The sequence below is a fragment of the Cololabis saira genome, chromosome 3 (assembly GCF_033807715.1).
Source record: "Cololabis saira isolate AMF1-May2022 chromosome 3, fColSai1.1, whole genome shotgun sequence".
Lineage (NCBI taxonomy): Eukaryota > Metazoa > Chordata > Actinopteri > Beloniformes > Belonidae > Cololabis > Cololabis saira.
The window spans coordinates 7,321,884-7,344,854 of NC_084589.1; the positions used below are offsets into that span (position 1 = coordinate 7,321,884).

Below are 22,971 nucleotides of genomic sequence, written 5' to 3' on the forward strand. Positions count from 1 at the left end.
TTCGGAATGGCCATTTTCATTCGGAATTAGTTGTTTACATGGTCATTTTTACTCATTTTAAATCAGATTTCATTTTAATTCTGAATTAAAGAGGAATTAAAATTCCCATGTAAACGCACTCAATGTAACCAAACTTTCGAGCCTTTATGCCGCTTTGTCCCCATGTCTTCCTGCTGGGCGCGAATGCGCACGTTGCGTAACTAGGCAATGTGCGTGGTGACGTCATTACCGCCCACTGGAATTGATAAGGGAATCGTTTGCAAAAAAGGCAAACGATTCCAAGGAATTGAAACACTGGGAACCGGTTCTCAACAAGAACCAGTTCTTGATTCCCATCCCTATACATTGGTGTTGAGGTATTTATGGAACAGTATGTGAAATCTAAAACTGGTGCCACTGTGACGTACATGACAACGGCAGTCTCTTCCTGATGACTACATTATATCTGCACATGGGGAGAAAATGCTGAACATGTTATTTAACATATGTTATGGGTGGGTTTGAAAGATGAAATGATGAAATCTCTTTTATTCTGACAGATCTGTTGACAGCTTTCACAATTTTTATTCATTTGTTTTTACATTAAAAAAAAAAACAGTTTACATCCCGGCAAATATACTTACTTAAAATAATTAGATGTTTTATGTAAGATGCACATTTTGAAAGTATAAAATAACATTAGTAAATCTGTAGTCCTTTATTATTACGCACATTTATGGATTATATATTATATAAAATATCATTGTAAAAAGCCACAGGTTCACCATGTGTCAGAAGTTTTTCCTTGAGAATGTGCACTAAACTCAAATGTATTTAATTATATTGTTTACTTCCTAAAAAAAACTGCCTTTTGCTGTTTAAACCGGTTATGAGATGAGGAGAAAGCACGGCGCTGTAGTTCTCCAGCGAGCTGGATGCTCTCGGGGTGAGTCCAGCTGATGAACTGCATGGGCACAATGCACATGAAGGGAAGGGGGTTTTTGTACAATTCTTTCTGTACATTCATGTGCAAAATATGACATCCATTCACCCACACTGAGGTGGTTCCACCTGAAATAGGCCGATGACATGGCGATGACTGAATCTCCACCTCGTACCACGTACATTCACCACAGATGAGCCATACTGAAGTCCAGAGAGCCAGCAGAGGTCAGATCTCGCTCTCGTACGTCTGCATGTAGGTCTTGAGAGACAGGATTTCCGTGTAGCTCCGGGTGGTTCTGCGGTACAAGTCCAGTCCTGTGAGGATCTCCACGTCCCGGACCCGAGCCGTGTGCATCTTCATCAAGTCCTCCACCCAGCGAGACTCGTCCTCTGAGCTCTGTGGGAGGCAGAGAGGAGCAGACGTGGGTTTAGCATGTGCTCTTCTGACATTACTCTCAGTACTGGAGATGAGGGGGGATGGCATCCCCCCCCTGAAATAAAAACGGTCCAAATCATCCTCCCTGTAAAACTGACATCCCCCCTTTCCATCCCTTATGTCATTTCATCAATGAATGTGGTTTTACTGCTATTTCAACATTTAGAGTCATCACCAGAAAAATAACACCAGAAAAATTACGTATTTGACAATTTTCATCTTTTTCAAGTAAATTTTCACTTGAAATAAGTAGAAAAATCTGCCAGTGGGACAAGATTTATCTTCTTATTACAAGCAAAAAAATCTTGTTCCACTGGCAGATTTTTCTACTTATTTTATGTGAAAATCTACTTGAAACAGGTGAAAATTGTTGTTTTTTTCCAGTGATGAGAATTAACTAGAAAGAATGAGGATGGTGGATTTGATCATATGGGGACAGATAATTTGTGCTGATTACAAATAATATAATATATTACAAATAATAGCAGTGACCAAAACAGCTGCAGAAATACTGCAGGAATGACATAGCAGCAGTTAAATGCAGCCTTCTGTAAGCTTTAAATATCCACTGGGCTTACATCAAATACATCAAAACACAACAATAAAAAACACTTTTCTGAACTTATCAATATGACTCTGTCCTTCACAGGATAAGTAACATGGATCACTGCAAAAACTCAAAATCTTAACAAGAATATTTGTCTTATTTCTCGTTAAAATGTCTCATTTTAGTAAAGAAATCTCATTACACTTAAAACAAGACTCATCACTGGAAAAAACAACAATTTTCACCTGTTTCAAGTAGATTTTCACTTGAAATAAGTAGAAAAGATAAATCTTGTTCCACTACTTATTTCAACTGAAAATTTACTTGAAACAGGTGAAAATTGTTTTTCTGGTAATGACTTTTTTTTTGTGTAATGAGATTTTTTGACTAAAAATGAGACATTAACTAGAAATAAGACAAAGATTTTGAGTTTTTGCAGTTCAGAAATTCCTAATATATCTAAATATGATGGGGTCGTTTTAAAAGTCAGGATGGTCACAGCTGCTCGAACGATTCTCAGAGTATGGAAAAGTACAGTTGCCCCAGATGTTAAAAAATGGTTGGAAATGATGTCAGAAGTTGCATCTTATGAATGCATGCTGGCTAGAGTGAACAATGAAGAGGAAGATTCTAGGAGGAGCATGGGGCCGTATTTTTTCATATGTAGAGCAGATGGGGAAATAAGTAGACATGGTGCTGGATGCACATTCTGGTTGTTTCAAGAAAGAAAATGTGGATTTACAGGAGGCCTTTGTATATATGGTTGTATGATGGGTATACTGTCTGTTGATGCTGTTATAAATGTTTTGTTTTGAGTTTGAATGTATGTTCTTGTATTACGATGGAGTATTAGGGCCAAACTAAGACAAAAAAATAAAAAATAAAGTCATAATAATATGAGAATAAAGTCGTTATATTACGAGAATAAAGTCATAATATTAAATATATTATAAATATATAAATATAACTTCACGAGATGCTCAATATTCCTCATTTTAACACAGGGAGAAGACTGCTCTTCCTGTTAGAGTTCTCATAAATTATATTCTCATAATATTACGATTTATTCTCATAATATTACGATTTTATTCTCATAAATTACGATTTTATTCCCGTAATGTTACGACTTTATTATCATAATATTATGACTTTATTTTCGTAATTTCCAAATTTTTTTTGTCTTAGTTTGGCCCTAATACTCCGTCGTACTTGTATGCATGAATAAATAAAAAAAAAATGTAATGACAAAAAAAAAAGGATCACAACACCAACAACCATCAGAAGGTAATGCTATGGAGTTCAGCATCAAACACCATGGTGATCTAGCAGAGAGAGCCACAGCGATGGGGAATCCTGGAGGGGCCATTAATACCACTTATCTCCCTTCCAGGTGTTACTTGTGATATGGTGTCTCTGTATTCAGCCCCCCCCTCGTCTGCTTACATTGCAGGTCTCCTCGTTGTTGGGTCTATGTGGCAGGATGAAAGCGGCGCTGCTCAGCGGACCGTTACAGGAATCTGCCGTCTGTGTGAAGTCTAAGCAGCTGGTGAGGACCACAAAGTAGTGGGTGGGTATGTGGACCGTCCTGCTGGTGTATCTGCAACACACGGCAAAAGGAAGTTCAGAACTTCAGCTTTAGTGGCAGTTATTTGACTTCCTCTTTATCTAGTATTTCCTTCCAACAAAAAAAACAACTGAAAAAAACAAAGCCGTCCAGTCAAGAATTTTGTCTCTCCCTTTTTTATTCAAGTTATACTAGTCCAATATTTCTTTCTATATGTGAAAGGTAATTGGGATCTTGTGTACACAAAGAATATACTGTAAATATTTGCAGCTGTTTTTAGACTCTGCAATGAAAAACACAAGGACTGCTCCTACTCTTTTATCTTCTCAGCCGAGTCTCGGATTCCATCGTAGTCGTAGTCAAAGATGGGTCCAACGAGAAGGTTCACGCCGTTTCTCTCGATGGCATATTTCTTCACCAGTGCTCTCTGAAAGTAACCCCATATCCCTGGGGGAAGAGAGGAGAGTTGGCAGAGAAAAGGACGTGGGTGAAAAGGAGTAAAAAAGAAGAAACAAGGAAAACAAACTTACAGTACCATCTTACTTTTGAATGTGGGGTACATGGGCACGGTGTTTGTGATGAGGAAGGCATCATGCTTTTTGTCCAAGTTTGATGACAACTCTGTTAACAAAGAAAAGAAATATGGCAAGGAGAATCTATAACGAGTACAGTCATTTTCACATCATAGAAAGTTGATGGGTAAATTGACAGAAAGCACCAAGATCTGGCCTTTTTCTGTATTAAGAGCTCAAACTCTAACGACAGATATTGTGTCACAGTGGACACTCAAGAGGTACTAACCCTCTTTTACAATGCAGTTTGTTAATGGTCTACCCACCCTTACAAAATTGCAGGTTTTAAAAAAATAAGGAGGACATAACATTCTTAAACAGAATTAAGACAAAAGTTTTTTATTAGCAGAAACACTCTTGTGCTTATGTAAAACACCAATAGAGGGAATGCACATGACGTCACAGATGTAACTTCACAGCGGGTTACGCCCACTCAGTGTCAGAAAGACTCCGGCGTAGAAATTAAGTACATATAAATATCAGGAAACTGGATTCGTGGCCAAATATTAATGTCCATGGTCCACTGGTTCTTGGGGTAACTGTACCAAATATTAGTGTCCATGGACCACTGGTTCTTGGTAACTGTACCAAATATTAATGTCCATGGACCACCGGTTCTTGGTAACTGTACCAAATATTAATGTCCATGGACCACCGGTTCTTGGTAACTGTACCAAATATTAATGTCCATGGACCACTGGTTCTTGGTAACTGTACCAAATATTAATGTCCATGGACCACTGGTTCTTGGTAACTGTACCAAATATTAATGTCCATGGACCACTGGTTCTTGGTAACTGTACCAAATATTAATGTCCATGGACCACTGGTTCTTGGGGTAACTGTACCAAATATTAATGTCCATGGACCACTGGTTCTTGGGGTAACTGTACCAAATATTAATGTCCATGGACCACTGGTTCTTGGTAACTGTACCAAATATTAATGTCCATGGACCACTGGTTCTTGGTAACTGTACCAAATATTAATGTCCATGGACCACTGGTTCTTGGAGTAACTGTACCAAATATTAATGTCCATGGACCACTGGTTCTTGGTAACTGTACCAAATATTAATGTCCATGGACCACTGGTTCTTGGTAACTGTACCAAATATTAATGTCCATGGACCACTGGTTCTTGGTAACTGTACCAAATATTAATGTCCATGGACCACTGGTTCTTGGGGTAACTGTACCAAATATTAATGTCCATGGACCACTGGTTCTTGGGGTAACTGTACCAAATATTAATGTCCATGGACCACTGGTTCTTGGTAACTGTACCAAATATTAATGTCCATGGACCACTGGTTCTTGGTAACTGTACCAAATATTAATGTCCATGGACCACTGGTTCTTGGTAACTGTACCAAATATTAATGTCCATGGACCACTGGTTCTTGGAGTAACTGTACCAAATATTAATGTCCATGGACCACTGGTTCTTGGTAACTGTACCAAATATTAATGTCCATGGACCACTGGTTCTTGGTAACTGTACCAAATATTAATGTTCATGGACCACTGGTTCTTGGTAACTGTACCAAATATTAATGTCCATGGACCACTGGTTCTTGGTAACTGTACCAAATATTAAGGTCCATGGACCACTGGTTCTTGGTAACTGTACCAAATATTAATGTCCATGGACCACTGGTTCTTGGGGTAACTGTACCAAATATTAATGTCCATGGACCACTGGTTCTTGGTAACTGTACCAAATATTAATGTCCATGGACCACTGGTTCTTGGTAACTGTACCAAATATTAATGTCCATGGACCACTGGTTCTTGGTAACTGTACCAAATATTAAGGTCCATGGACCACTGGTTCTTGGTAACTGTACCAAATATTAATGTCCATGGACCACTGGTTCTTGGGGTAACTGTACGGGTCACTGTCAAGTCCAACTGACGCTAATTTAAGCCCATAATCAGCTTTTATCCCGTCTTCTCCACTAGTTGCAGCTGTTTTTGCTGATGTTTTATCACTCAGTGCAGTAAGGGGGCTGGTCCAGTGGGAAAGAAACGTCAATACAAACCCTCTATAGCCTCTGAAGGTTTGTTGAGACGTGGAAGCCGATAGGTAAAGGGCATGGCAGTAACTAACAGAACTGTGGTTTCATGGTAAACTGTCGTGGTCCACTTACGTGGTGGGTACAGGAAGGCGTGCGTGATGTGTCTGTCTGTTCTGTAGTTAGTGCACGACTGGCTGGAGGCTGGAACAACTCTGGCGTCTGGTCTCACACAGCTGGACAGAGTTTCAGGCAGAGGAGACACCTCAACCTGCAGGGTCACAGAAATCACTTTACACTGTTATATTTAACAGCTGATTGTCTTACAGTTACAGTTGGTACATTTATTTTTGTCACATTCGCTGAAATGATGACTATTTTCTGATGATATTGTCTAAACCAGGTTATTTGATCATCAAATCTGCTGCTTTGACACCACCTGCAGCTCCAGTTTACAAGTTTCAGTCACTCCGGGGAGATTTTAATATAGAAATCCCCTTAAGAAAACGTTCCTTCTCTTTTTACGTATCGTCACCAATTGCCCCTAAAGTCAAGGAAACCCACTTTAAAATAGCATCAGCTCTATATCCTGTTAATGATTTGTTACACAGAAGGTTTAATTTGGAAGTTGATCCTTGCACATTTTGTTCTTCTGAGGCCGAGACCATTGAACATCTTTTTTTCAATTGCTCTTTTACAAAGTCCTTTTGGTATCAACCTGGGGCCTCATTTAAAATGGAGTGCGTAGGAGTCATACTAAAAGTGCACGTACGCTCAAAAGCCGAAAATGCCGGGCGCAAAAAAAAATCCGGATCTATAAAACCGCGTGCACGCAGACTTCCACGTAAGGTTCTCTTTATAAATCACAGTCCAGCTGGAAGGCTGCGCACGTGAATCCGCCTGGTATCCCGCCCTCAACACGCCCACTTTCTACCGAAAATGGAATCATTTTGCATATGAATGAGCCTGCTGAGCATGCGCAGTGGCTTCCTGCAACCTGTTTGGCTTCAGAATGAATGAATGAACGTGTCGAGCCACCGTGCCACTGAATTTCACTGAGATCTGAGATCTAGATGTTGTTGATGAGGAGGAGGACAGGAAAACCACATTATTTTGTGGTCACAGTAAAAGTAGAAAAATAAATAGTATAAAATAAAGCGAGTGAGTGGCAGCACGCCGTTGCTGCGCGGAAAGCCGTGAGTTCCCCGGCGCAACAGGGGGACACACGTCCCCCCGTCTTTTCAAAATCATGTTTATTTCCCCCTTACTTTTTACAGTTTAAAAACTAACGGTAGGCTCAGCCTTAAATTGCAAATTATCAAGACACTGTATGAAAGCGATACGAGAACGGCCCCGCAGCCCCAACCCCCCCCCCCCCTCCTCCTCTCCCGTCTCCCCTCAGAGCGGCTCAGGGCGGGTTTATGGTTCTGCGTCACCAACGCAGAGCCTACGGCGTAGGTGCGCGTCGCCGCGTACCCTACGCCGTAGGCTCTGCGTCGTTTTAACGCGGGGCCATAATTTAGGCACCATACACCCGCACGTAAAGGTTTCACGCGCCCGTAAAACTCATATATATGAAAACAAATCTGAGTCCCTTTAGGGAAGAAATGAGGGGCTCCGTGGGGCTCCCTAAACGCAGCCCCTCATTTGTTCTGTCCTAAAGCGGTGAAGGAGGTTCCCCGCGTGTCACCGCGGCTGCAGCTCCAGCAGCACCAGAGTCCTGACTGACAGCTTCACACACAGAGGAACACGATCAGCGCTATATTATTTTATTTTATTATTTTATTATTTTAAGTCTGATATATTTTGTGATATGTGATGACATTATTAAGAGTATGACATGAATCTGGCTTCATTTCACCACCTCAAACCCTGCGTCGCCAGCTCCCCGTGTCTTAAGTAAATTCTTACGGGAGGGTCCTAGTTGCCGTAAAGATAAGCAGATTTTTCGGTTAGTTTTTTCTTTTTAGATCCGAGGATTTGCGTAGAAGGCGGCTTACGCAACTTTCAGGCGCTTTTTCTGCGCAAGCAAGCTTTATAGATGAGGCCCCTGGTGATTATTTTGATGAGCTGCTGGACAGTTAAATTTCCCTTCGGGGATTAATAAAGTTTGTTTGTCCGTCCGCCCGTCCGTCCATCCATCCATCTATCCATCTATCTATCTATCTATATTTTTACATTTTTTTAACAACTACTTTAAATCTATGAAAAAGATTGATGATATGAATAGTGTTGCCAAGAAACTGTACTCATCCATAACTCAGTCCTTGCTCTTTTGATTTTATTGCACCTTGCTGTCCTTGTGCCTTTTGTTTGTTTTTGTTTCTTGTGTGAATCTGTTATCTTCACGATTGTTGCTGTAATTATTTCCTAATTTCATACCTTTTTCACCCTGCCTTGATCTCACTCCCATTGCAGCTCCTGTAATCACCACCAGGGGGCGCGTTCCCCCAGGGTTAATCCCAAAGTCCTGCACATGCTCCATCAACCCCTTACCCCTTCCAGGCTTCATGTAAATATTTACATACCACCAAAAAACTAGATATTAAGCCAGTTGTTAGAGGTTTATTGCAAAACGTAGGAAAAAGTTGCTGGTTTCTTTTTTTTGAGTTATTTCTTACACATGTGTAATCAAATTAACCAAAGTAAGCAGAAGAAAACTGTTGCAGAGAAGCAACCAATAGGCTAAAGAAATAAATTGACCATGCTTGAAATAAAACTGTGGTGAATATTGGAGCGGCATTTCAGCGATGGAGATGGAGCTGCGGGACTTGAAATGTTTTTTAGTTGAATGTGGAATTAGCAGTGTTTCTTCTTGCAGGTAATCATCTAAATTTTGACTGTATCTATTTGTCTTTTTTTTGGCATGAGGAGCAGACCGTTCACCATGAGGTGTACAGTGATGCACAGTGATGCACGCACATTACAAAAGATGAAGCTAAGGATATTCGTTTTATTACACTGGGACGCTCTGTTGGCTTCTATTTCTGTATTTATTTGCACATCATTTGTATGTGTCAGTTTGGTGTCCTCTCATGAAGTCATCTGGTTTCAACATCAAAACAAACTAAAATGTCTTTGTGCAGTTATCAGGCGAGCTCTCTGACACAGATGTCCATGTAAACACGTGAGGACAACACTGTAGTGGCAACTACAAGTGTGGAATCATGCAAGGAATCATGGGATACTCTGATTCTCTGTGTCTTCTGGTTCAGACTCGGTTTAGAGTTAGTGAGTTAGTGAGTTAGTGAGTTAGTTAGTTAGTTTCAATTTATTGTCCTTTCGGAAATTCATTTTGCATCTGTGGCAGTCAGAATACATGGTCAAAAACAAAAAAAACAGATCAATATATAATGCATCTGAGCCCAGATGTGTTATCCAGCCCCGCTGGTCCAGAGTGATGGGTACCTGTCTGCTGACGGTGAACGACGTCCAGAGCGGCATGGAGAGAGTTTCACTGTAGCCGCTGATGTAGTCGCCATGACGGAGTACGGAGTATTTGGTGCGGAAGAGAACAGCAGGGCGACCGTACGGCAGGTTTCTGCTGTCTGACACACAAAGCAGACAAATGGACCAAGCACTGAGCACTGACTTGTTTACGGACGTCATACTAACATGAATAAACAGCAATATTGGAAATTAAAAACCACCACTGTGACATGTCAGTACAGTATGAACCATGCTGTAGTTTCAGTTGAGATAAAATAAAATAACAGGCAATGGCCGGGTTTCCCAGATCCGACCCTTCTTAAGGATTTAAGAAGGCTCCAAAGAAGGGTTCAACTAAGTAGGGGCCCTAAGATACGGGTGTTTCCCAGATGACTTCTTAACACCGTTCTTAGGACTGTTCTTAGGACCGCTCTTAAGATCTCTCTTTAAGAAGCTCTTTGGAGGAGCTGTCCACCACCGCGGTTCTGAAACTAAATCAATCGATGCCAGGCAAATTGATCACCGATCACTATCAGCGCATTTTCACACACAGCACTGCTACCTAATGCACTAATTCCCTGCTGCCTGTGCGTTATGTGTGTTATAAGGAAAAACAAAGTGATTTTGATTTGCCTGACGCGCCTGGATCTGTGAGTCTTTGTTCAATAGGAAGGGTGTAAAGAGTTGGTCAGCGGCATCTTGCATTTCCTTCTTAATGAAAGGGCTTCTTCAGCTAAGAGCGACTCTGGGAAACGCGTTTTTCTTTCACAGGCTCCTTAAGAAGGGTTGAAAGAAGCCTTCTGCTGTTAAGGGCTTCTTAACTGATCTGGGAAACCCGGCCAATGTGTGTCATTTTACTTTTCTCGATGAAACGCTGCTTTTCTTTAGTTTTTTTGAGTCTGATCAATTATGTCTGAGAAGGAACACTTATAACAGGTATTTTCAGTAACTCTGGGAACACTGACCATCGATAGCTTGCCTCAATCGTTGATTTAGCTCCTCCACTTTGTTCTGTAAGAGACAGAGCCAGAGTGACTCCAGGTTATAGCCTCGCACAAGGGCCACTTTCAAACCTCTCTGGCCCCTACTTTTTACACGCAACTGCAAAAAGATCAGAATTTGAAACAATCTCTTGCCATCGATTTACAAGGGAATCACAAACAACAGTTGAGATCAGGTCAAACAGTTCAGGCCGGCGCTTTCTCTGCTTCCCCCCAGTTTAAGCAACATTAACACATGCAGATTCTGTTTGAAACGTGGACATGAAATGACAGAATGTTGCTTTGTTATACAGTTGAAGAGATTTTGATTGAATAATTAAGTAAATAAAAGCAGAGCTGGTTTCAGCTCAGCAGAAGGAAGCCTTACAGTGAGATACAAACAAACAGATATAATCATAGATGACGGGGCCATGTCAACACATCTCTGTAAAAGTGCACTGAAGTAGCAAATAGTGTACAAAACACAACAAAATGAAAAGTAAATCCTTCAGTCACTGGTTTCCATCAAGTTTTACCTTATAACATCAAAAGAGTATCAAAAGAGCTCTTTTTACTGACAAAACAAGTCATCTTTTAATATATCATATATATTTATTTTATTATAATAAAAGGGGCCTCATTTATAAAAGTGCGTAGGATTCATACTAAAAGTGTACGTGCGCTCAAAAGCCGAAAATGGCGGGCACAAAACTGATTTATAAAACCGTGTGCACGCACACTTGCACGCAATGTTCGCTTTATAAATCACAGTCCAGCTGGAAAGTTGCGCAGGTGAATTCGCTTCATATCCCGCCCTCTACACGCCCACTTCACACCATAAATGGGCAATGCAAAGTAGTTCATGACTGTATTTACATATAAATGAGCCTGCTGAGCATGCGCAGCGCCACCTGCAGTCTGTTTCTGCTGCGCGTCAGGATGAATGATACGTGTCGAGCCACCGTGCCACTAAATTTCACGGAGACTGAGATGGAGATGTTGTGGATGAGGTGGAGGCAGGAAAACCACATTATTTGGTGGTCACAGTAGTGGCATCACTAACAAAAATAAACGAGTGAGTGGCAGCACGTCGTTCCTGCACTAAACGCTGTGAGTGCCACGGACAGATCTGTGGCAGAAATAAAAAAGAAGCGTGTTCTGAAGGTGGAGGCCAAGAGAAGAGTGGCCCGGTGTCATACGACAGGTGTCGTGCCAAAAAGTGATTGCCTGCCAGAATCTGATTTCTGGCCGCGGGGAGCGCGCACAGCAGCCCGTTGAGCGATAGCGCTGAAACGTCAGATTTTCAGATTATGAAGCTCAAGAATGAGATCAAGTCATATTTAGGCAAGGCAAGGCAAGGCAAGGCAAATTTATTTGTATAGCACAATTCAACACAAGGTAATTCAAAGTGCTTTACATTGACATTAAAAGCAGCAAGACATAATTAGACAGTAAATAATTCGACATAATTAGACAGTAAATAACAAATATGATTGAATAAGATGTTAAGAAAAGAAGTAAAATAATAAAAAGCACAATCTGTTAAAAATAAGGGCAGTAGAATACAGCAGGTAAGTTTAATTTAAGAGTACGCTTGAGTAAACAGTAATGTTTTTAACCCTGATTTAAAGGAGCTGACAGTTGGAGGCAGAAACAACTTTTCATTTACTGCATTTACTGTATTTGGCCTTCAATCAATTTTTGGCACGTGAAAAGACCCATTTTCAGGGGAGAAATCAGATTCTGGCAGGCAATCACTTTTTGGCACGACACCAGCACGGCGTGTCCTGCACCGCGGCTGCAGCAGCAGCACCAGTACCAGTACCAGTACCAGTACCATTACCAGCAGCACCAGAGTCCTGACTGACGCTGAGCTTCAAACACAGAGGGACACGATCAGCGCTATTATATTACAAGTCTGATATGTGATGACATTAAAAGTATGACATGAATCTGGCTTCATTTCACCACCTCACCGCCTGCGTTGCCAGTTCCCCATATCTTCAAAATGTTTGTGCGCTAGGATAAAAGTTTGCGTAAAGATACGCACATTTTCCCATTTGTTTTTTTTTTTTAAATCCCAACCTTTGCGTAGAAGGTGGCGTGCGCATCTTTCAAGCTTTGTTTTGTGCGCATGCAAGCTTTATAAATGAGGCCCCAGGAGCGCTTTGGTTTCAGTGATGTTACTAATCTGTGAGCAGAGCTGTTCAAAACTAGAACTCACTTCAGCAGCAAACTGGACCTACAGGTAGGTCTGAAGAATCAGAAACTGGACCTACTGGTAGGTCTGAAGAATCACAGAAACTGGACCTACAGTAGGTCTGAAGAATCACAGAAACTGGACCTACTGGTAGGTCTGAAGAATCACAGAAACTGGACCTACAGGTAGGTCTGAAGAATCAGAAACTGGACCTACTGGTAGGTCTGAAGAATCACAGAAACTGGACCTACAGTAGGTCTGAAGAATCACAGAAACTGGACCTACTGGTAGGTCTGAAGAATCACAGAAACTGGACCTACAGGTAGGTCTGAAGAATCACAGAAACTGGACCTACAGGTAGGTCTGAAGAATCAGAAACTGGACCTACAGTAGGTCTGAAGTATCACAGAAACTGGACCTACAGGTAGGTCTGAAGAATCAGAAACTGGACCTACAGTAGGGCTGAAGTATCACAGAAACTGGACCTACAGGTAGGTCTGAAGAATCAGAAACTGGACCTACAGTAGGTCTGAAGAATCAGAAACTGGACCTACAGGTAGGTCTGAAGTATCACAGAAACTGGACCTACAGTAGGTCTGAAGAATCTCAGAAACTGGACCTACAGTAGGTCTGAAGAATCACAGAAACTGGACCTACTGGTAGGTCTGAAGAATCAGAAACTGGACCTACAGTAGGTCTGAAGAATCACAGAAACTGGACCTACTGGTAGGTCTGAAGAATCAGAAACTGGACCTATTGGTAGGTCTGAAGAATCAGAAACTGGACCTACAGTAGGTCTGAAGAATCAGAAACTGGACCTACTGTAGGTCTGAAGAATCAGAAATTGGACCTACAGGTAGGTCTGAAGAATCAGAAACTGGACCTACAGTAGGTCTGAAGAATCAGAAACTGGACCTACAGTAGGTCTGAAGAATCACAGAAACTGGACCTACAGTAGGTCTGAAGAATCACAGAAACTGGACCTACAGTAAGTCTGAAGAATCACAGAAACTGGACCTACAGTAGGTCTAAAGAATCACAGAAACTGGACCTACAGTAGGTCTGAAGAATCACAGAAACTGGACCTACTGGTAGGTCTGAAGAATCAGAAACTGGACCTACAGTAGGTCTGAAGAATCAGAAACTGGACCTACTGTAGGTCTGAAGAATCAGAAATTGGACCTACAGGTAGGTCTGAAGAATCAGAAACTGGACCTACAGTAGGTCTGAAGAATCAGAAACTGGACCTACAGTAGGTCTGAAGAATCACAGAAACTGGACCTACAGTAGGTCTGAAGAATCACAGAAACTGGACCTACAGTAAGTCTGAAGAATCACAGAAACTGGACCTACAGTAGGTCTAAAGAATCACAGAAACTGGACCTACAGTAAGTCTGAAGAATCACAGAAACTGGACCTACAGTAGGTCTAAAGAACCACAGAAACTGGACCTACAGTAGGTCTAAAGAACCACAGAAACTGGACCTACAGTAGGTCTGAAGAATCAGAAACTGGACCTACAGGTAGGTCTGAAGAATCAGAAACTGGACCTACAGTAGGTCTGAAGAATCACAGAAACTGGACCTACAGTAGGTCTGAAGAATCAGAAACTAGACCTACAGGTAGGTCTGAAGAATCAGAAACTGGACCTACTGGTAGGTCTGAAGAATCAGAAACTGGACCTACTGGTAGGTCTGAAGAATCAGAAACTGGACCTACTGGTAGGTCTGAAGAATCACAGAAACTGGACCTACTGGTAGGTCTGAAGAATCACAGAAACTGGACCTACAGTAGGTCTGAAGAATCAGAAACTGGACCTACAGTAGGTCTGAAGAATCAGAAACTGGACCTACAGTAGGTCTGAAGAATCAGAAACTGGACCTACAGTAGGTCTGAAGAATCACAGAAACTGGACCTACAGTAGGTCTGAAGAATCAGAAACTGGACCTACAGTAGGTCTGAAGAATCAGAAACTGGACCTACAGTAGGTCTGAAGAATCAGAAACTGGACCTACAGGTAGGTCTGAAGAATCAGAAACTGGACCTACAGGTAGGTCTGAAGAATCAGAAACTGGACCTACAGGTAGGTCTGAAGAATCAGAAACTGGACCTACAGGTAGGTCTGAAGAATCAGAAACTGGACCTACTGGTAGGTCTGAAGAATCAGAAACTGGACGTACTGGTAGGTCTGAAGAATCAGAAACTGGACCTACAGTAGGTCTGAAGAATCAGAAACTGGACCTACAGTAGGTCTGAAGAATCAGAAACTGGACCTACAGTAGGTCTGAAGAATCAGAATTCAATTCAATTCAATTTTATTTATATAGCGTCTAATACAACAGAGTTGTCTCTAGACGCTTTACAGAGACCCATACCCAGAACATGACCCCCGAGCAGTTATTACATAAACAATGGCAGGTAAAAACTCCCCTAGTGGAAGAAAAACCTTAAGCCAAACAGTGGCAAGGAAAAACTCCCCTTTAGGAGGGAAGAAACCTTGAGCAGGACCAGGTAGGTCAGAAACTGGACCTACTGGTAGGTCTGAAGAATCAGAAACTGGACCTACAGTATGTCTGAAGAATCAGAAACTGGACCTACAGTAGGTCTGAAGAATCACATAAACTGGACCTACAGTAGGTCTGAAGAATCAGAAACTGGACCTACAGTAGGTCTGAAGAATCACGGCTGACCTTTTCATCGCAGCTGCAGCCCAGGTCATCCGTTACCATGGGAACGAGACTGGAGGCTGTGGGCCTGGAAACCTCCTCCGGCATGGCGGGTCTGAAGGGAGCGGGGTTCAGCAGGTGGTTCAGGCTGCCATGGGTGCCGTTGTTCGGGGCCGGTTTCAGACCCAGAAGATCTGAGGGCAGGACAAATCAGCTGGGAGTCAGATCCAGGAGGGAATGGAAGATGTCACATAAACACCATGGGATTTATATGAAGAACAAGATTCATTTATGTGACATCAAACACATGCAGGGCCGGCCCAAGCCTCCATGGGCCCTAAGCAAAATGTGATTTTGGTGCCCTCTATTACTGCCAATAATACTGAATATTGATCATTTACACACCCACTATAAACTTATTTCATGTTCTTCCCTGTCATTACAAATACACTTGTAAAACTAGATGGAAGAACTTTTTGTTGTAGTTAGATTGTAATCCACAGTGATTTAGACCATGGAAGCTACAACAGATTAACAAACTTGCAGCAAAATCTTTCAATGAATATTTATCAGAGTCAGCAACTGCCCCTACTGGCCACACAGAGAAGCAACAGGTCAAAGGTGAAAGAGCTGCACAGTTGCAGCAGTGTTGTTTCCATCATCCTACTGTCAGCCTGGCAGGTTTTTACCATCTATGGTTTTTAATCTGAAATGGAGCAAATTCAGCTACAAGAGCAGCCTGGGGTTGATTTTCACTTAATATTTAAAGTGATATAGTACTAAGTGTGATACTGAGTGTCATCTACAGTGTAGGCCTACTAAAAGAAACAACATAATCAAATAGATCATTTATAAATCATTTACTGTAAACATGTTATCTACTTTAATTTTGGTTTTAAATAAACTGCAACAGCAATGTGCAACAACAATTTGAAGTGGAACAACAACAATTAAGTGCAACAACAAAGTACTACAAAAACTAGAACTATAATTAAAATCACTCAACTTAGATAAACAGAACCTCGTCAATATGTTCTCCATATAATAATAAATACAAATGTACAAAAACAGACATTTTGTAATAATATTAATTATTGTGTTTTTGTACAATAACATACCTTTGATAATATTTAAATCATGACTCATACATAAAAATATATATTTATTTTTTTAACTCTTGGGGGCCCCCTAGTGGTCACGGCTGCTTATGCGTTGGGCCGGCTCTGAACATGCACACCCACTCTTCATACGGACGTGAAAATATGTCTTACCACACATGACATTATAAAGCTCAATGTTTTCAAAGGCTGGAACTTTTGTCTTGAATTTAAATGTAGGTCCATAGCCCAAGAAAATAGTCTGAAAGTGACAATTGAGGAGACGTGTCACACAATTTTAAAGATAGATCAAAGAAAACATTCCTATTCCTCAGTACTGACAAAATATTAAATAATAGATACATTAACATACAACTTTTGCCTCTTTCTTTTTTATTCTTTACTTAGGTATGGCAGCACATATCACAAAGTAAAAGCAGTAATATTCTTATCCGCCATCCAGTTTTTTTCATTTTAAGTAAACACATTAAGAGATAAGAAAAGGAAAAAAAGAAAGAAAAAACAAAAACTACAAAGAAATCTATGCAATCTGGGAGAGACAGACTATAAACATAAAACCTCCATACAGAAGAAAAATAACATGATTGTACTTCATTACACTACTTAAGTAGTTTTTTTGAGGATTTGTACTTTACTTGCGTTTTTTTTTTAATCAGGACTTTTACTTCACTACATTTAAAAGTTCAAAAATATACTTTTACTTCGTTACTTCGACATTTGCCACCTCGTTACTCATTACAAATTAAAATAATCAAAGAATTATATTTTGCAAAAAAGACGGTTTATTTTTGGTGTTGTATTCTATACCACATTTCATTTACCTGAAAGTAAAATAAAAAAACAAGGGAAGGATCATTTTTGGTTGTACATTTAATGTGAGCTACTTTAAGACTTTTACTCAAGTAATTTTCTTATGGGTGACTTTAACTTTTACCAAAGTATTTTTTCACTTATGGTATTTTTACTTTTACTTATAGTTACTTTTTTCAAGTACTTTATACGCCTCTGAGTATTAGTGTGTGTCTTCAGACCCCTCAAGAATGTGAGGGGGAAGGAGGAGAAAAACACAAAACAAGTTTTATCTATTCAATACCTCCAGAAATTCTGGGCGCAAAGGCTTCACATATACGTCCTATCAGGAAATCAGTCTTTCCATAATAAAGTACAGAGAACTGGTACACTGCAAAAACTCAAAATCTTACTAGGAATTTTTTTTCTTATTTCTAGTTAAAATGTCTCATTTTTAGTCAAAAAATCTCATTACACTTAAAACAAGAGTCATTACCAGAAAAATAAGTTGTAATTTTACAATTTCCACCTGTTTCAAGTAAATTTTCACTTGAAATAAGTAGAAAAATCTTCCAGTGGGACAAGATTTATCTTCTCATTACAAGCAAAAAAATCTTGTGAGATTTCTTTTTGACTAAAAATGAGACATTTTAACTAGAAATAAGACAACTATTCTTGTTAAGATTTTGAGTTTTTGCAGTGTAAGTCAGATCAGCATTAAATATACGTTTCAGTGTCCTGTGAAGTTCTTTCCAAAAGGGTTGTATCACTGGACATTCCCAGAAAACATGCCATGGTTCGCTCCCTGAGGCCCGACTGTCTCCAACATCGAGTACTACTCTCATCCATATATGCTTTTTGTTTTGGTGTGATAAAGAATCGTATCAGACATTTCCACCCAAACCCACGCCATATGTAGGAACTTGTGCATTTCCATTGAAATGTAAATATTTCAAGCCAATCCTCATTTGTTATTGAAAAATGACCCTCCTTTTCCCATTTCTCTCTAATACATTCAGTGGAGTCAGCTTTTTTTGCACCAATATCTTAACTATGGGGTCATTTTAGTCAGTTTTATTTTTAATATTTTCTTCAAAGTGGCTACGCATCTGCAGATATCTATAAAAGTCAAAACTGTTGCCTCTTAAAAGCAACGTCCACACTTGTGCACTGGTACTGTAAGCTGAAATGGATCAACATCACCATTCAACTGCTGACTTTGTCCACGTTGCATCAGTGTAAATGCGGATCACCCTGACATGCACAGGGCCTGTGCACACACGTGAAAACAGCCTGGAAATAACATTTGTCACACGCGGTTTTAATAAAGGCTCCAGGCCTGCACATGCAGGCAGCTGTTGAATTATTAAATGTAGACTTTGGCTTCAGGCAGCAGATACCAAGTACAGCAACGTCTGCAGCGGATCACAATCTGCCGGTCTTGAGGACTGAACTTGCTGGAATACTGTAGATCCAGGCGTACGGGTGGAATCTCTGCTCACTTCACTCTGATTTACAGTTTCCTATTTCCATATATGAATTACTGCAATATTGTCTGGACTGCAATTTATCCAACTTTTCTCAACAAATTACTGATAATCCCAAAAAGATTCTTAAGAACGATCTCTCAGTCTGGTCGACACGAACCATCTGCACCTCTTTTTATGAAATATTCACTATTATCCTTCATAAACTTAATGTTTTTCACTCATGCTTGTTTGTGCATAAGTTTATCAATAGAAAACAAGATCTTCCTGTCACTTTCCAGCAGTTTTTTACTTTCTCATCTGATTTTAATTCATATCCAACTAGACATTTACCCTTCTGTCAAACATCTGATCATTAATTTAATATTACATTTAGATCCAAAACTCTGGAATGACTTGAATGTGTCGCTGAAGTCAACATTATCTTTTACCTCCTTCAGAAAAGTTGTTAAAAAAACCTCTTATTCTGTCTTAACCTTCAATGTCTTTATCTTTTTTGTAATCCAGACCTCGTATCCATGTTCTCTTTTAAGTTTATATTTATAATTTTCTTTAATTTGTTATACATTATCTTTGTTAATTCATCATAGTTGTTGATGGGAGTGGTACAAGCCCCTCGGGCTTCGTTCCCTCCATGCACTGTTTTAAAAAAAGATTGTGCTAAATAAATAAATAAATTAAATTAAATGAAACCTCACTAAAGTTGTATGTTTTAAAAGTATTATATGAAAGTAAACATTGATGCAATGTGAAAGAAAGAGGATGATGTCTTTGTCAAAATGCTTGTGGTGATTAGGAAATGTGCACACATGATCACCTGGCTTATCATCATGGAGACAAAAGCCAGTTGCATTCTAAGTAGAATACCTGCATACTGTTTATCTTGTTGTCATAGCCGTGGTCTCCCAAAAAGCCACAATGTCTCCTCCCTTCGGGGACTTTCCTGCAATGAAATTCAAACAATGATTTCAATGGTTTCTTGGGTGTTGTACCACTGATTAAACTATGGACTATTTTATTTTCAGTTTTGTAATGTATCACTTCCCCACTTCCCCGCCCCCTTACTCTAACTGAGTGGCAAAAACAGCTGCAACTAGTGGAGAAGACGGGATAACAGCCGATTATCAGCTAAAATTAAAGACAGTTGGACTTGACAGTGACCCGTACAGTTACCCCAAGAACCAGTGGTCCATGGACATTAATATTTGGTACAGTTACCAAGAACCAGTGGTCCATGGACATTAATATTTGGTACAGTTACCAAGAACCAGTGGTCCATGGACATTCATATTTGGTACAGTTACCCCAAGAACCAGTGGTCCATGGACATTAATATTTGGTACAGTTACCAAGAACCAGTGGTCCAAGGACGTTAATATTTGGTACAGTTACCAAGAACCAGTGGTCCATGGACGTTAATATTTGGTACAGTTACCCCAAGAACCAGTGGTCCATGGACATTAATATTTGGTACAGTTACCAAGAACCAGTGGTCCATGGACATTAATATTTGGTACAGTTACCCCAAGAACCAGTGGTCCATGGACATTAATATTTGGTACAGTTACCAAGAACCAGTGGTCCATGGACATTAATATTTGGTACAGTTACCAAGAACCAGTGGTCTATGGACATTAATATTTGGTACAGTTACCAAGAACCAGTGGTCCATGGACATTAATATTTGGTACAGTTACCCCAAGAACCAGTGGTTCATGGACATTAATATTTGGTACAGTTACCCCAAGAACCAGTGGTCCATGGACATTAATATTTGGTACAGTTACCAAGAACCAGTGGTCCATGGACATTAATATTTGGTACAGTTACCCCAAGAACCAGTGGTCCATGGACATTAATATTTGGTACAGTTACCCCAAGAACCAGTGGTCCATGGACATTAATATTTGGTACAGTTACCAAGAACCAGTGGTCCATGGACATTAATATTTGGTACAGTTACCAAGAACCAGTGGTCCATGGACATTAATATTTGGTACAGTTACCCCAAGAACCAGTGGTCCATGGACGTTAATATTTGGTACAGTTACCCCAAGAACCAGTGGTCCATGGACATTAATATTTGGTACAGTTACCAAGAACCAGTGGTCCATGGACATTAATATTTGGTACAGTTACCCCAAGAACCAGTGGTCCATGGACATTAATATTTGGTACAGTTACCAAGAACCAGTGGTCCATGGACATTCATATTTGGTACAGTTACCAAGAACCAGTGGTCCATGGACATTAATATTTGGTACAGTTACCAAGAACCAGTGGTCTATGGACATTAATATTTGGTACAGTTACCAAGAACCAGTGGTCCATGGACATTCATATTTGGTACAGTTACCAAGAACCAGTGGTCCATGGACATTAATATTTGGTACAGTTACCAAGAACCAGTGGTCCATGGACATTAATATTTGGTACAGTTACCAAGAACCAGTGGTCCATGGACATTAATATTTGGCCACGAATCCAGTTTCCTGATATTTATATGTACTCAATTTCTACTCCGGGGAAATACACGAAGCAAAACTTGAAGGCAGTCAAAAGTCTTGACGCTTGGTCCGACTTCAAGGCAGGATTTTTTGTTTATGACCAGGACAGCAGTCCAGGAGCATCACAGGGAACTGTACTCTCACGATTCCTTTCCACGCTGTACACCTCATAGGGGGGAGGGTCCCATTCTTTTATGCTGGTGTGCCGCTTTAATTAATTATACAAATAGCAGAAAACAGAGCGAGACAACAGCAAGTAAGAACTATCACTAATCTAAATAAAGGATTGTCCTGCGGACGAGGTTTAAATAAAAATGTGTCTTCATTTCTTTACATTTATATTGATATTCATTTTTTTCGCAATGTTGTTGTTATTTTGTAATTTTGTACGGAAATAAAGAAGTATTTTGTTGGGTTCTGGAACATCAGCACAAGATGAAATACAGTATAGCCAGACAGGTCTACCGTAAGAATCGGTGCTAGTTAGTTAAACTAAAGTACGTCCCGTATTGAGCTGAAAAGGGATGCACTTTGTCCCGTATTACTGTGAGAGTCAGAAAATAGTCATAAAATGCCAATGGAAAATGGCATTGAGCTGTTGAGTTCATAAGTTATGTTTTTCTGTTTTACTACAACTGTAGCTACAGTCATGGCCTTTGAGGCACAAATATGTTTACAAGTTTTCTACACACTTTCTGTTTGCACTTTTGTTATTGCACTAAAAATGTGCACTATTACAGGATGGATGTTCTGCTTTCTTTCTATTGTTTTATATTCATTTATACAATTTTAAGTTAAGCAGGGCAGGTTTAAGAAAGATACATACACATTCAGTTCATTTTGTTATTTTGTATTAAAGTGAATTGCTGGATAATAATTTGTTTTCCATGTGTTCATGGCATTCAAAAATATGTATCTAATTCAATTCAGGTTTGAGTCAAATAGTTAAAAAAATCGTTTGCGTCGCAAAAAAAGGGGCTAAAAAAATTCACTATGCCAGGAAAGGTGAAGGCAATCGGGTTTGCCGGCCCTGCAGATGAGGAGTCTCTTATTTATTTTTAGGGAGCTGGCAACCCTAGTCCTTGTGTTATTCTGCACAGACAGAAAGCGTCCAGCGTGTCTGCTTGCTGGTGTTGTACCTGGCTACGTGCCACTTCCTCTCCACCAGCAGGTGAATGGCTTCAATACGCCGATTGTTGGCGTAGTGCAGTCTCTTGGGCAGGTGTTGTTTCAAGTACGGCTTAAAGTGCTGCTCTGGTTTCTTACACTATTACAAAAAAGAAGAAGAAAAACAATACAATATGTCGTATGAAATCTTTTACTTTTCAATAAAATCCCTCTTTTTTCTGTTTCCAGTATTTTGCCTGGAAATCTCATACTTACTGTCAGATTTGCAACAACAGTCTTAGGGTCATCTGAGAAAAGAAAAAAAACGACAAAGAAGCGATGGTCATATATGCTGCAAAGCATTTGCACAACAAGAATGCTTCCAATGAATTGGACAATTTAACTCCCCACTGCATGAAAAGAGATCCAGGACATCATGAAGAACTGAACTGAGGGTTTTCTGAAGGCATGAAGTCGGTCAACCGTATCAACAGTATCTACAGTTTATCCCGCCTAATAAACTTCTGATTGCTCTAAGTGGAACCGTGCTGCTCGTCATCACCTCAGTGTGTCACGTGTCTCACTCCTTGTTTTCAATCTCAAGTCACATCCTTATGAAAACAAAAGA

The 22,971-nt window shown here is 40.2% G+C and overlaps 1 protein-coding gene across 1 annotated transcript in view; it reads right to left on the bottom strand.

Moving 5' to 3' along the window:
• Positions 1–629: 629 nt before the first annotated feature.
• The window catches only part of LOC133424995 (ectonucleotide pyrophosphatase/phosphodiesterase family member 2-like), a 71,497-nt gene continuing 49,155 nt past the window's right edge, over positions 630–22,971 (bottom strand). Inside the window, exons 14-25 of the mRNA XM_061715627.1 lie at positions 22,620–22,651; positions 22,376–22,503; positions 19,597–19,672; positions 16,607–16,694; positions 15,360–15,529; positions 10,455–10,500; positions 9,469–9,608; positions 6,196–6,331; positions 4,015–4,092; positions 3,786–3,918; positions 3,351–3,504; positions 630–1,321 (exon numbers count right to left, since the gene is read on the bottom strand). Coding sequence (XP_061571611.1) covers positions 1,151–1,321; positions 3,351–3,504; positions 3,786–3,918; positions 4,015–4,092; positions 6,196–6,331; positions 9,469–9,608; positions 10,455–10,500; positions 15,360–15,529; positions 16,607–16,694; positions 19,597–19,672; positions 22,376–22,503; positions 22,620–22,651 — 1,352 coding nt within the window. The 3' untranslated portion in view covers positions 630–1,150. The remainder of the gene's footprint in view (positions 1,322–3,350; positions 3,505–3,785; positions 3,919–4,014; positions 4,093–6,195; positions 6,332–9,468; positions 9,609–10,454; positions 10,501–15,359; positions 15,530–16,606; positions 16,695–19,596; positions 19,673–22,375; positions 22,504–22,619; positions 22,652–22,971) is intronic.